This window comes from Pseudophryne corroboree, chromosome 5 (genome assembly GCF_028390025.1).
Source record: "Pseudophryne corroboree isolate aPseCor3 chromosome 5, aPseCor3.hap2, whole genome shotgun sequence".
Lineage (NCBI taxonomy): Eukaryota > Metazoa > Chordata > Amphibia > Anura > Myobatrachidae > Pseudophryne > Pseudophryne corroboree.
The window spans coordinates 743,600,642-743,616,510 of record NC_086448.1 but is presented as its reverse complement, the minus strand read 5'-3'; the positions used below and the strand labels follow the sequence as shown (position 1 = coordinate 743,616,510).

Genomic DNA, 15,869 nt, shown 5'->3' with positions numbered 1-15,869 from the left:
ATCCCGTATGTCACATGCCCCCCTCCTCACCATCCTGTATGTCACATGCCCTCCTCCTCACCATCCCGCATGTCATATGCCCTCCTCCTCACCATCCTGTATGTCACATGCCCTTCCCCTCAACATCCTGTATGTCACATGTCCTACTCTTCACCATCCTGTATGTCACATGCCCTCCTCCTCACTATCCTGCGTGTCACATGCCCTCCTACTCACCAGCCTGTTTACCACATCTCTTCCTCCTCACCAGTATATGCCTCTTTTAAACCTATTTGCCACCCCAAATGCTCTCTTCCTCACTTCGTTGTTCTCTACATTCCCCTCCCTACCATTCTGCTCCCCATATGGGTGGTCTTCAGTATGCCGACTGTCAGGATCCCGGCGCACAGTATACCAGCGCCGGAATTCCGGCAGCCGACATACCGACACTTTATCTCCCTCATGGGGGTCCACGACCCCCCTGGAGGGAGAATAAAATAGCATGGCGCGCGTAGCCCGCAAGGGGCTCATTTGCGCTCGCCACGCTGTTGGTATGCTGGCGGTCGGTATCCCAGCGCCGGTATGCTGGTCGCCGGGAGCCCGACCGCCGGCATACCATACTTCACCCCCCATACATTCCCTTCTCACTAGTATAAGCCTTGCACAGACACTGAAAAATAGAGAAACTGGCGCTAAATGTTGTCTCCAATAACAAAGGATGGATGGATAATTGGAAAAGAATAACATTTATTAATAATCAATATAATTTAAAATAACCCTAATAGGTCACAGTGTTAAACACAATTCATATGTTACTAAAATACTGAGAAGCATAAAATGAATATACTCTGCTAATAAGCGTCTCCATTCTTTGGATCCCGGACTGCAAATGTTCCCTTAGGGGTACTAGTGGGTTACAGCTGGTTTTACCCGTATTGATGGTATGTCCAAGTGCGCTTGATATCCTCAGCAAAGGAGTAGTTGGCATGCGATACACTCGGTATTCCCAATCGATGCTGTTTTGAATAATGAGTCCCACAGTGATGTTGGTCCAATATCAGGGAAGCTGATTCTGGCCCTCATTCCGAGATGTTCGCTCGCTAGCTGCTTTTAGCAGCATTGCACACGCTAGGCCGCCACCCTCTGGGAGTGTATCTTAGCTTAGCAGAATTGCGAACGAAAGATTAGCAGAACTGCTACTAAATAATTCTTTGCAGTTTCTGAGTAGCTCCAGACCTACTCGAAGATTGCGATCACCTCAGTCCGTTTAGTTCCTGGTTTGACGTCACAAACACGCCCTGCGTTCGCCAGCCACTCCCCGTTTCTCCAGACACTCCCGCGTTTTTCCCTGACATGCCTGTGTTTTTTTAGCACACTCCCGGAAAACGCTCAGTTACCACCCAGAACCGCCCCTTTCCTGTCAATCATTCACCGATCAGCAGTGCGACTGAAAAGCGCCGCACGAACACCAGCAAATCTACTAAGTTTTGTGTTAAATAACTTAGCGCATGCGCTCTGCGTACCATGCGCATGCGCATTTAGCAACAAATCGCAGCATAGCGAAAATCGCCAACGAGCGAACAATGCGGAATGACCCCCTCAGTCCATATCAAAATCCATAAACGAGTGGAGCAAATAGTCAGTCAATATTTCTTAACGTGTTTCCCTAGGTAAAGCCACCTAGCTTTGTCAGAAGTCTGACTGTGATCTATTAGGGTTATTTTAACTTATATTGATTATTAATACATTTTATTCTTTTCTAATTATCCATCCATCCTTTGTTATTGGAGACAACATTTAGCACCAGTTTCTTTATTTTTATATTTCTATATATTTGGGACTGACAATCCCTTCACTGGCGGCTGTGACAGCGCGTCTGGAGTCTTTATTTTCTTGCACAGACACTGGCTTGATGAGCCCATAATATGAGATGTGTTCTGCAGGTCTGTGGTATTTATGCTCCAAGGCCCTCATTCCGAGTTGTTCGCTCGCTAGCTGCTTTTAGCAGCATTGCACACGCTAAGCCGCCGCCCTCTGGGAGTGTATCTTAGCTTAGCAGAATTGCGAACGAAAGATTCGCAAAATTGCGAATAGAAATTTCTTAGCAGTCTCTGAGTAGCTCGACAGGCACTCCCCCGTTTCTCCAGCCACTCCCGCGTTTTTCCCAGAAACTGCAGCGTTTTTTCACACACACCCATACAACGGCCAGTTTCCGCCCAGAAACACCCACTTCCTGTCAATCACACTCCGATCACCAGAACGAAGAAAAATCCTCGTAATGCCGTGAGTAAAATACCCAACTTTTGAGTAAAATAACTAAGCGCATGCGCTCTGCGAACCATGCGCATGCGCAGTGAGCGACTAATCGCAATATAGAGAAAATCGGCAACGAGCGAACAACTCGGAATGTGGTCCCAAATACTCCCCCACCAGCACCAGTCATTGTGCTATTCAGGACACTTAATAGTTGTTTGAATTTGATTATTCTTGCAAGCTGGAGTCATTTATCAGCACATTAATTTCTGGTATATTTCAAGTAATTTACATTTTTCCCTTTAGGTATAATCATTGCGGCTGTTTTCATCTCAATCAACAAGAAAAAGAAGAATGTAAACAAGACACCTGCGGGTGATGCTCTAAATGCTACGGAGACTGTAAACTTGGGGTTGTAGAATGGAAAAAGTTGTTGGAATTTTTCGGAGATTGTAGAATTCGGAAGCATCTGGAAATATCATTCTAATCCAATCTTTTATACAGCGTTAGTATTTTTTGTCTTGTTTTTTTCTAGGTTTACCAAAATAATGCGCCTACATTAATGCAACATTGTTTTAGCGCTAGGTAAGAAAAGGGTCTGTTTCATAACCATGATCCCCTCCACCTTGAAACTGTAATAGGGGCAGATTTATGAAATTGGTGCACTTGTGCACATTAGTGCAAACAAGAGACGCTATCCCTTAGGTGCCAATTAGCTTGTAATTACATTTTTGTAAAACAGTTTAAAAATGTAAATCACGGTTCTGATTGCTGGTTGCTATGGACTAATGGATAACAGACTTGGCTTGCACTTACCTGTCACCCGACCCCTTTTTCCTGAGTGTCCACCGCTGGAATTGGGTTGGCTTTCCAGGGTCATTGCCCTTGTACAAAAGTGAGAGCAACAAATAAAAGGCCTTTTATAAATTGTTCTGTCTTGTTTTGATAAAAGTCATCTTTTTTATGTCATTGTGTAACCTCATTATTGTGTTTTACAACCTGATCATCAGAATGTGCTTATGGTTTCAAATGTATGTCTAAATGGAAATTTATTTATAAGGTGCTTGTGCTGGACAGTGAGGAAAACAGGTTATACATAAAATAGCATACCTCTTATCTGTCCCAATTTCGTCAGGGCATCCCTGATTCTAGGGAGCTGGGAGGTATTCACATTGCTGTAGATGCAGTATGACACTGCCAGTAAGCCAGGACACCCTTCTGTAGGTAATCACATTGCTGTAGATGCAGTATGACACTTCCAGTAAGCCAGTACAGTACACCCTTCTGTAGGTAATCCCATTGCTGTAGATGCAGTATGACACTGCCAGTAAGCCAGTACAGTACACCCTTCTGTAGGTAATCACATTGCTGTAGATGCAGTATGACACCGCCAGTAAGCCAGTACAGTACACCCTTCTGTAGGTAATCACATTGCTGTAGATGCAGTATGACACTGCCAGTAAACCAGTACAGTACACCCTTCTGTAGGTAATCACATTGCTGTAGATGCAGTATGACACCGCCAGTAAGCCAGTACAGTACACCCTTCTGTAGGTAATCACATTGCTGTAGATGCAGTATGACACTGCCAGTAAGCCAGGACACCCTTCTGTAGGTAATCACATTGCTGTAGATGCAGTATGACACTGCCAGTAAGCCAGGACATCCTTCTGTAGGTAATCACATTTCTGTTGATGCAGTATGACACTGCCAGTAAGCCAGGACATCCTTCTGTAGGTAATCACATTGCTGTAGATGCAGTATTACACTGCCAGTAAGCCAGGACACCCTTCTGTAGGTAATCACATTGCTGTAGATGCAGTATGACACTGCCAGTAAGCCAGGACACCCTTCTGTAGGTAATCACATTGCTGTAGATGCAGTATGACACTGCCAGTAAGCCAGGACACCCTTCTGTAGGTAATCACATTGCTGTAGATGCAGTATGACACTGCAAGTAAGCCAGCACACCCTTCTGTAGGTAATCACATTGCTGTAGATGCAGTATGACACTGCCAGTAAGCCAGGACACCCTTCTGTAGGTAATCACATTGCTGTAGATGCAGTATGACACTGCCAGTAAGCCAGGACACCCTTCTGTAGGTAATCACATTGCTGTAGATGCAGTATGACACTGCCAGTAAGCCAGGACACCCTTCTGTAGGTAATCACATTGCTGTAGATGCAGTATGACACTGCCAGTAAGCCGGGACACCCTTCTGTAGGTAATCACATTGCTGTAGATGCAGTATGACACTGCCAGTAAGCCAGCACACCCTTCTGTAGGTAATCACATTGCTGTAGATGCAGTATGACACTGCCAGTAAGCCAGCACACCCTTCTGTAGGTAATCACATTGCTGTAGATGCAGTATGACACTGCCAGTAAGCCAGCACACCCTTCTGTAGGTAATCACATTGCTGTAGATGCAGTATGACACTGCCAGTAAGCCAGTACAGTACACCCTTCTGTAGGTAATCACATTGCTGTAGATGCAGTATGACACTACCAGTAAGCCAGGACACCATTCTGTAGGTAAGGGGAGAAGGAGGAGGAGGGAGGTGGAGGAGGGAGCCGCAGCAGCGCTGTTTCATTGGTTGAGGCGCTGCTGCCCCTCTGCTTCACTATAGGCTGTTTTCCACCGCTGCGAAGCGCATCCCAGCATTCACAGTGGCGGAGAACAGCCTATAGTGAAGCAGAGGGACAGCAGCAGCAGCGCCTCCACCAATAACACAGCGCTGCTGCGGCTCCCTCCTCCACCTCCCTCCTCCTCCTTCTCTCCTGCCCGGGATCTCTGGAGAAGCTGCACTGAGGATCCTGAGCCAGCGGAGAGGGTAAGTATAAGTCTTTATTTTCTTTCTTTCTTTCCTTTCTTTCCAAAAAGGGGGACTGTCTGCCGTAATGTGTAAAAAAGGGGGAATCTGTCTGCCGTAATGTGTAAAAAGGGCACGCTGTCTGCCGTAATGTGTAAAAAGGGCACGCTGTCTGCCGTAATGTGTAAAAAGGGCACGCTGTCTGCCGTTATGTGTAAAAAGGGCACACTGTCTGCCGTTATGTGTAAAAAGGGCACGCTGTCTGCCGTTATGTGTAAAAAGGGCACGCTGTCTGCCGTTATGTGTAAAAAGGAGGACGCTGTCTGCCGTAATGTGTAAAAAGGAGGACGCTGTCTGCCGTAATGTGTAAAAAGGAGGACGCTGTCTGCCGTAATGTGTAAAAAGGAGGACGCTGTCTGCCGTAATGTGTAAAAAGGAGGACGCTGTCTGCCGTAATGTGTAAAAAGGAGGACGCTGTCTGCCGTAATGTGTAAAAAGGAGGACACTGTCTGCCGTAATGTGTAAACAGGAGGACGCTGTCTGCCGTAATGTGTAAAAAGGAGGACGCTGTCTGCCGTAATGTGTAAAAAGGAGGACGCTGTCTGCCGTAATGTGTAAAAAGTAGAGATGAGCGGGTTCGGTTTCTCTGAATCCGAACCCGCACGAACTTCATGTTTTTTTTCACGGGTCCGAGCGACTCGGATCTTCCCGCCTTGCTCGGTTAACCCGAGCGCGCCCGAACGTCATCATGACGCTGTCGGATTCTCGCGAGGCTCGGATTCTATCACGAGACTCGGATTCTATATAAGGAGCCGCGCGTCGCCGCCATTTTCACACGTGCATTGAGATTGATAGGGAGAGGACGTGGCTGGCGTCCTCTCCGTTTAGAATAGATTAGAGAGACACTTGATTTACTAATTTTGGGGAGCATTAGGAGTACTCAGTACAGTGCAGAGTTTTGCTGATAGTGACCACCAGTTTTATTTATAATCCGTTCTCTGCCTGAAAAAAGCGATACACAGCACACAGTGACTCAGTCACATACCATATCTGTGTGCACTGCTCAGGCTCAGGCCAGTGTGCTGCATCATCTATTATCTATATATAATATTATATATATCTGATTATCTGTCTGACTGCTCAGCTCACACAGCTTATAATTGTGGGGGAGACTGGGGAGCACTACTGCAGTGCCAGTTATAGGTTATAGCAGGAGCCAGGAGTACATAATATATTATATAGTGAGTGACCACCAGACACACAGTGCAGTTTATTTAATATATCCGTTCTCTGCCTGAAAAAAGCGATACACACAGTGACTCAGTCAGTCACATACCATATCTGTGTGCACTGCTCAGGCTCAGGCCAGTGTGCTGCATCATCTATATATATTATATATCTGTCTGACTGCTCAGCTCACACAGCTTATAATTGTGGGGGAGACTGGGGAGCACTACTGCAGTGCCAGTTATAGGTTATAGCAGGAGCCAGGAGTACATAATATTATATTAAAACAGTGCACACTTTTGCTGCAGGAGTGCCACTGCCAGTGTGACTAGTGACCAGTGACCTGACCACCAGTATATATAATATTACTAGTATACTATCTCTTTATCAACCAGTCTATATTAGCAGCAGACACAGTACAGTGCGGTAGTTCACGGCTGTGGCTACCTCTGTGTCGGCACTCGGCAGCCCGTCCATAATTGTATATACCACCTAACCGTGGTTTTTTTTTCTTTCTTTATACATACATACTAGTTACGAGTATACTATCTCTTTATCAACCAGTCTATATATTAGCAGCAGACACAGTACAGTGCGGTAGTTCACGGCTGTGGCTACCTCTGTGTCGGCACTCGGCAGCCCGTCCATAATTGTATATACCACCTAACCGTGGTTTTTTTTTCTTTCTTTATACATACATACTAGTTACGAGTATACTATCTCTTTATCAACCAGTCTATATATTAGCAGCAGACACAGTACAGTGCGGTAGTTCACGGCTGTGGCTACCTCTGTGTCGGCACTCGGCAGCCCGTCCATAATTGTATATACCACCTAACCGTGGTTTTTTTTTCTTTCTTTATACATACATACTAGTTACGAGTATACTATCTCTTTATCAACCAGTCTATATATTAGCAGCAGACACAGTACAGTGCGGTAGTTCACGGCTGTGGCTACCTCTGTGTCGGCACTCGGCAGCCCGTCCATAATTGTATATACCACCTAACCGTGGTTTTTTTTTCTTTCTTTATACATACATACTAGTTACGAGTATACTATCTCTTTATCAACCAGTCTATATATTAGCAGCAGACACAGTACAGTGCGGTAGTTCACGGCTGTGGCTACCTCTGTGTCGGCACTCGGCAGCCCGTCCATAATTGTATATACCACCTAACCGTGGTTTTTTTTTCTTTCTTTATACATACATACTAGTTACGAGTATACTATCTCTTTATCAACCAGTCTATATATTAGCAGCAGACACAGTACAGTGCGGTAGTTCACGGCTGTGGCTACCTCTGTGTCGGCACTCGGCAGCCCGTCCATAATTGTATATACCACCTAACCGTGGTTTTTTTTTCTTTCTTTATACATACATACTAGTTACGAGTATACTATCTCTTTATCAACCAGTCTATATATTAGCAGCAGACACAGTACAGTGCGGTAGTTCACGGCTGTGGCTACCTCTGTGTCGGCACTCGGCAGCCCGTCCATAATTGTATATACCACCTAACCGTGGTTTTTTTTTCTTTCTTTATACATACATACTAGTTACGAGTATACTATCTCTTTATCAACCAGTCTATATATTAGCAGCAGACACAGTACAGTGCGGTAGTTCACGGCTGTGGCTACCTCTGTGTCGGCACTCGGCAGCCCGTCCATAATTGTATATACCACCTAACCGTGGTTTTTTTTTCTTTCTTTATACATACATACTAGTTACGAGTATACTATCTCTTTATCAACCAGTCTATATATTAGCAGCAGGCACAGTACAGTGCGGTAGTTCACGGCTGTGGCTACCTCTGTGTCGGCACTCGGCAGCCCGTCCATAATTGTATATACCACCTAACCGTGGTTTTTTTTTCTTTCTTTATACATACATACTAGTTACGAGTATACTATCTCTTTATCAACCAGTCTATATATTAGCAGCAGACACAGTACAGTGCGGTAGTTCACGGCTGTGGCTACCTCTGTGTCGGCACTCGGCAGCCCGTCCATAATTGTATATACCACCTAACCGTGGTTTTTTTTTCTTTCTTTATACATACATACTAGTTACGAGTATACTATCTCTTTATCAACCAGTCTATATATTAGCAGCAGACACAGTACAGTGCGGTAGTTCACGGCTGTGGCTACCTCTGTGTCGGCACTCGGCAGCCCGTCCATAATTGTATATACCACCTAACCGTGGTTTTTTTTTCTTTCTTTATACATACATACTAGTTACGAGTATACTATCTCTTTATCAACCAGTCTATATATTAGCAGCAGACACAGTACAGTGCGGTAGTTCACGGCTGTGGCTACCTCTGTGTCGGCACTCGGCAGCCCGTCCATAATTGTATACTAGTATCCAATCCATCCATCTCCATTGTTTACCTGAGGTGCCTTTTAGTTGTGCCTATTAAAATATGGAGAACAAAAATGTTGAGGTTCCAAAATTAGGGAAAGATCAAGATCCACTTCCACCTCGTGCTGAAGCTGCTGCCACTAGTCATGGCCGAGACGATGAAATGCCAGCAACGTCGTCTGCCAAGGCCGATGCCCAATGGCATAGTACAGAGCATGTCAAAACCAAAACACCAAATATCAGTAAAAAAAGGACTCCAAAACCTAAAATAAAATTGTCGGAGGAGAAGCGTAAACTTGCCAATATGCCATTTACCACACGGAGTGGCAAGGAACGGCTGAGGCCCTGGCCTATGTTCATGGCTAGTGGTTCAGCTTCACATGAGGATGGAAGCACTCAGCCTCTCGCTAGAAAACTGAAAAGACTCAAGCTGGCAAAAGCACCGCAAAGAACTGTGCGTTCTTTGAAATCCCAAATCCACAAGGAGAGTCCAATTGTGTCGGTTGCGATGCCTGACCTTCCCAACACTGGACGTGAAGAGCATGCGCCTTCCACCATTTGCACGCCCCCTGCAAGTGCTGGAAGGAGCACCCGCAGTCCAGTTCCTGATAGTCAGATTGAAGATGTCAGTGTTGAAGTACACCAGGATGAGGAGGATATGGGTGTTGCTGGCGCTGGGGAGGAAATTGACCAGGAGGATTCTGATGGTGAGGTGGTTTGTTTAAGTCAGGCACCCGGGGAGACACCTGTTGTCCGTGGGAGGAATATGGCCGTTGACATGCCAGGTGAAAATACCAAAAAAATCAGCTCTTCGGTGTGGAGGTATTTCACCAGAAATGCGGACAACAGGTGTCAAGCCGTGTGTTCCCTTTGTCAAGCTGTAATAAGTAGGGGTAAGGACGTTAACCACCTCGGAACATCCTCCCTTATACGTCACCTGCAGCGCATTCATAATAAGTCAGTGACAAGTTCAAAAACTTTGTGTGACAGCGGAAGCAGTCCACTGACCAGTAAATCCCTTCCTCTTGTAACCAAGCTCACGCAAACCACCCCACCAACTCCCTCAGTGTCAATTTCCTCCTTCCCCAGGAATGCCAATAGTCCTGCAGGCCATGTCACTGGCAATTCTGACGAGTCCTCTCCTGCCTGGGATTCCTCCGATGCATCCTTGCGTGTAACGCCTACTGCTGCTGGCGCTGCTGTTGTTGCCGCTGGGAGTCGATGGTCATCCCAGAGGGGAAGTCGTAAGCCCACTTGTACTACTTCCAGTAAGCAATTGACTGTTCAACAGTCCTTTGCGAGGAAGATGAAATATCACAGCAGTCATCCTACTGCAAAGCGGATAACTGAGTCCTTGACAACTATGTTGGTGTTAGACGTGCGTCCGGTATCCGCCGTTAGTTCACAGGGAACTAGACAATTTATTGAGGCAGTGTGCCCCCGTTACCAAATACCATCTAGGTTCCACTTCTCTAGGCAGGCGATACCGAGAATGTACACGGACGTCAGAAAAAGACTCACCAGTGTCCTAAAAAATGCAGTTGTACCCAATGTCCACTTAACCACGGACATGTGGACAAGTGGAGCAGGGCAGGGTCAGGACTATATGACTGTGACAGCCCACTGGGTAGATGTATGGACTCCCGCCGCAAGAACAGCAGCGGCGGCACCAGTAGCAGCATCTCGCAAACGCCAACTCTTTCCTAGGCAGGCTACGCTTTGTATCACCGCTTTCCAGAATACGCACACAGCTGAAAACCTCTTACGGCAACTGAGGAAGATCATCGCGGAATGGCTTACCCCAATTGGACTCTCCTGTGGATTTGTGGCATCGGACAACGCCAGCAATATTGTGTGTGCATTAAATATGGGCAAATTCCAGCACGTCCCATGTTTTGCACATACCTTGAATTTGGTGGTGCAGAATTTTTTAAAAAACGACAGGGGCGTGCAAGAGATGCTGTCGGTGGCCAGAAAAATTGCGGGACACTTTCGGCGTACAGGCACCACGTACAGAAGACTGGAGCACCACCAAAAACTACTGAACCTGCCCTGCCATCATCTGAAGCAAGAAGTGGTAACGAGGTGGAATTCAACCCTCTATATGCTTCAGAGGTTGGAGGAGCAGCAAAAGGCCATTCAAGCCTATACAATTGAGCACGATATAGTAGGTGGAATGCACCTGTCTCAAGTGCAGTGGAGAATGATTTCAACGTTGTGCAAGGTTCTGATGCCCTTTGAACTTGCCACACGTGAAGTCAGTTCAGACACTGCCAGCCTGAGTCAGGTCATTCCCCTCATCAGGCTTTTGCAGAAGAAGCTGGAGGCATTGAAGAAGGAGCTAAAAGGGAGCGATTCCGCTAGGCATGTGGGACTTGTGGATGCAGCCCTTAATTCGCTTAACAAGGATTCACGGGTGGTCAATCTGTTGAAATCAGAGCACTACATTTTGGCCACCGTGCTCGATCCTAGATTTAAAGCCTACCTTGGATCTCTCTTTCCGGCAGACACAGGTCTGCTGGGGTTGAAAGACCTGCTGGTGACAAAATTGTCAAGTCAAGCGGAACGCGACCTGTCAACATCTCCTCCTTCACATTCTCCCGCAACTGGGGGTGCGAGGAAAAGGCTCAGAATTCCGAGCCCACCCGCTGGCGGTGATGCAGGGCAGTCTGGAGCGACTGCTGATGCTGACATCTGGTCCGGACTGAAGGACCTGACAACGATTACGGACATGTCGTCTACTGTCACTGCATATGATTCTCTCAACATTGATAGAATGGTGGAGGATTATATGAGTGACCGCATCCAAGTAGGCACGTCACACAGTCCGTACTTATACTGGCAGGAAAAAGAGGCAATTTGGAGGCCCTTGCACAAACTGGCTTTATTCTACCTAAGTTGCCCTCCCACAAGTGTGTACTCCGAAAGAGTGTTTAGTGCCACCGCTCACCTTGTCAGCAATCGGCGTACGAGGTTACATCCAGAAAATGTGGAGAAGATGATGTTCATTAAAATGAATTATAATCAATTCCTCCGCGGAGACATTGACCAGCAGCAATTGCCTCCACAAAGTACACAGGGAGCTGAGATGGTGGATTCCAGTGGGGACGAATTGATAATCTGTGAGGAGGGGGATGTACACGGTGATATATCGGAGGGTGAAGATGAGGTGGACATCTTGCCTCTGTAGAGCCAGTTTGTGCAAGGAGAGATTAATTGCTTCTTTTTTGGGGGGGGTCCAAACCAACCCGTCATATCAGTCACAGTCGTGTGGCAGACCCTGTCACTGAAATGATGGGTTGGTTAAAGTGTGCATGTCCTGTTTTGTTTATACAACATAAGGGTGGGTGGGAGGGCCCAAGGACAATTCCATCTTGCACCTCTTTTTTCTTTTCTTTTTCTTTGCATCATGTGCTGATTGGGGAGGGTTTTTTGGAAGGGACATCCTGCGTGACACTGCAGTGCCACTCCTAGATGGGCCCGGTGTTTGTGTCGGCCACTAGGGTCGCTAATCTTACTCACACAGCTACCTCATTGCGCCTCTTTTTTTCTTTGCGTCATGTGCTGTTTGGGGAGGGTTTTTTGGAAGGGCCATCCTGCGTGACACTGCAGTGCCACTCCTAGATGGGCCCGGTGTTTGTGTCGGCCACTAGGGTCGCTAATCTTACTCACACAGCTACCTCATTGCGCCTCTTTTTTTCTTTGCGTCATGTGCTGTTTGGGGAGGGTTTTTTGGAAGGGACATCCTGCGTGACACTGCAGTGCCACTCCTAGATGGGCCCGGTGTTTGTGTCGGCCACTAGGGTCGCTAATCTTACTCACACAGCTACCTCATTGCGCCTCTTTTTTCTTTGCGTCATGTGCTGTTTGGGGAGGGTTTTTTGGAAGGGCCATCCTGCGTGACACTGCAGTGCCACTCCTAGATGGGCCCGGTGTTTGTGTCGGCCACTAGGGTCGCTAATCTTACTCACACAGCTACCTCATTGCGCCTCTTTTTTTCTTTGCGTCATGTGCTGTTTGGGGAGGGTTTTTTGGAAGGGACATCCTGCGTGACACTGCAGTGCCACTCCTAGATGGGCCCGGTGTTTGTGTCGGCCACTAGGGTCGCTAATCTTACTCACACAGCTACCTCATTGCGCCTCTTTTTTTCTTTGCGTCATGTGCTGTTTGGGGAGGGTTTTTTGGAAGGGACATCCTGCGTGACACTGCAGTGCCACTCCTAGATGGGCCCGGTGTTTGTGTCGGCCACTAGGGTCGCTAATCTTACTCACACAGCTACCTCATTGCGCCTCTTTTTTTCTTTGCGTCATGTGCTGTTTGGGGAGGGTTTTTTGGAAGGGCCATCCTGCGTGACACTGCAGTGCCACTCCTAGATGGGCCCGGTGTTTGTGTCGGCCACTAGGGTCGCTAATCTTACTCACACAGCTACCTCATTGCGCCTCTTTTTTTCTTTGCGTCATGTGCTGTTTGGGGAGGGTTTTTTGGAAGGGACATCCTGCGTGACACTGCAGTGCCACTCCTAGATGGGCCCGGTGTTTGTGTCGGCCACTAGGGTCGCTTATCTTACTCACACAGCGACCTCGGTGCAAATTTTAGGACTAAAAATAATATTGTGAGGTGTGAGGTATTCAGAATAGACTGAAAATGAGTGTAAATTATGGTTTTTGAGGTTAATAATACTTTGGGATCAAAATGACCCCCAAATTCTATGATTTAAGCTGTTTTTTAGTGTTTTTTGAAAAAAACACCCGAATCCAAAACACACCCGAATCCGACAAAAAAAATTCGGTGAGGTTTTGCCAAAACGCGTTCGAACCCAAAACACGGCCGCGGAACCGAACCCAAAACCAAAACACAAAACCCGAAAAATTTCAGGCGCTCATCTCTAGTAAAAAGGAGGACGCTGTCTGCCGTAATGTGTAAAAAATAAGAATTTACTCACCGGTAATTCTAATTCTCGTAGTCCGTAGTGGATGCTGGGAACTCCGTAAGGACCATGGGGAATAGACGGCTCCGCAGGAGACTGGGCACATCTAAAGAAAGATTTAGGACTATCTGGTGTGCACTGGCTCCTCCCCCTATGACCCTCCTCCAAGCCTCAGTTAGGACACTGTGCCCGGAAGAGCTGACACAATAAGGAAGGATTTTGAATCCCGGGTAAGACTCATACCAGCCACACCAATCACACGTATAACTCGTGATAGGAACCCCGGTTAACAGTATGATAACAAAAGGAGCCTCTGAACAGATGGCTCGCAATAATAACCCGATTTTTGTAACAATAACTATTTACAAGTATTGCAGACAATCCGCACTTGGGATGGGCGCCCAGCATCCACTACGGACTACGAGAAATAGAATTACCGGTGAGTAAATTCTTATTTTCTCTGACGTCCTAGTGGATGCTGGGAACTCCGTAAGGACCATGGGGATTATACCAAAGCTCCCAAACGGGCGGGAGAGTGCGGACGACTCTGCAACACCGAATGAGAGAACTCCAGGTCCTCCTCAGCCAGGGTATCAAATTTGTAGAATTTTGCAAACGTGTTTGCCCCTGACCAAGTAGCAGCTCGGCAAAGTTGTAAAGCCGAGACCCCTCGGGCAACCGCCCAAGATGAGCCCACCTTCCTTGTGGAATGGGCTTTTACAGATTTAGGCTGCGGTAGTCCCACCGCAGAATGCGCCAGCTGAATAGTGCTACAAATCCAGCGCGCGATAGTCTGCTTAGAAGCAGGAGCACCCAGTTTGTTGGGTGCATACAGGATAAACAGCGAGTCAGTTTTCCTGACTCCAGCTGTCCTGGAAACATAAATTTTCAGGGCCCTGACTACGTCCAGTAACTTGGAATCCTCCAAGTTCCCAGCAGCCGCAGGCACCACAATAGGCTGGTTCAAGTGAAACGCTGATACCACCTTCGGGAGAAACTGAGGACGAGTCCTCAATTCTGCCCTATCCATATGGAAAATCAGATAAGGGCTTTTATAGGACAAAGCCGCCAATTCTGACACACGCCTGGCCGAAGCCAGGGCCAACAGCATGACCACTTTCCACGTGAGATATTTCACATCCACAGTCTTAAGTGGTTCAAACCAATGTGATTTCAGGAACTCCAAAACCACATTGAGATCCCAAGGTGCCACTGGGGGCACAAAAGGAGGCTGAATATGCAGAACTCCCTTGACAAAAGTCTGAACTTCAGGCAGGGAAGCTAGTTCTTTTTGGAAGAAAATCGACAGGGCCGAAATCTGGACCTTAATGGACCCCAATTTGAGGCCCAACGTCACCCCTGCTTGTAGGAAATGCAGGAATCGACCCAGTTGAAATTCCTCCGTTGGGGCCTTCCTGGCCTCACACCAAGCAACATATTTTCGCCAATGCAGTGATAATGTTTTGCGGTGACATCCTTCCTGGCTTTGATCAGGGTAGGGATGACTTCCTCCGGAATGCCCTTTTCCTTCAGGATCCGGTGTTCAACCGCCATGCCGTCAAACGCAGCCGCGGTAAGTCTTGGAACAGACAAGGCCCCTGCTGCAGCAGGTCCTGTCTGAGCGGCAGAGGCCAAGGGTCCTCTGAAAGCATCTCTTGAAGTTCCGGGTACCAAGCTCTTCTTGGCCAATCCGGAACCACGAGTATAGTTTTCACTCCTCGCCTTCGTATTACCTTGGGAATGAGAGGCAGAGGAGGAAACACATAAACCGACTGGTACACCCACGGTGTTACTAGAGCGTCCACAGCGATCGCCTGAGGGTCCCTTGACCTGGCGCAATATCTTTTTAGCTTTTTGTTGAGGCGGGACGCCATCATGTCCACCTGTGGTCTTTCCCACCGGTTTACCAGTATTTGAAAGAGTTCTGGATGAAGTCCCCATTCTCCCGGGTGGAGGTCGTGCCTGCTGAGGAAGTCTGCTTCCCAGTTGTCCACTCCCGGAATGAACACTGCTGTCAGTGCTAACACATGATTTTCCGCCCATCGGAGAATCCTTGTGGCTTCTGCCATTGCCCTCCTGCTTCTTGTGCCGCCCTGTCTGTTTACATGGGCGACCGCCGTGATGTTGTCTAATTGGATCAGTACCGGCTGGTTCTGAAGCAGGGGCCTTGCTTGGCTTAGGGCATTGTAAATGGCCCTTAGCTCCAGAATATTTATGTGAAGCGAAATCTCCTGATTTGACCACAGTCCTTGGAAATTTCTTCCCTGTGTGACTGCCCCCCAGCCCCGAAGGCTGGCAT

The 15,869-nt window shown here is 47.4% G+C and overlaps 1 protein-coding gene across 1 annotated transcript in view; it reads left to right on the top strand.

Moving 5' to 3' along the window:
* CDH17 (cadherin 17) overlaps positions 1–3,201 on the top strand; it is a gene marked incomplete at its 5' end in the record, with an annotated part of 140,564 nt that extends 137,363 nt beyond the window's left edge. The window contains one exon of the mRNA XM_063924109.1: positions 2,539–3,201. Within this exon, the coding sequence (XP_063780179.1) occupies positions 2,539–2,651 (113 nt within the window). The remainder of the gene's footprint in view (positions 1–2,538) is intronic.
* Positions 3,202–15,869: the final 12,668 nt, after the last annotated feature.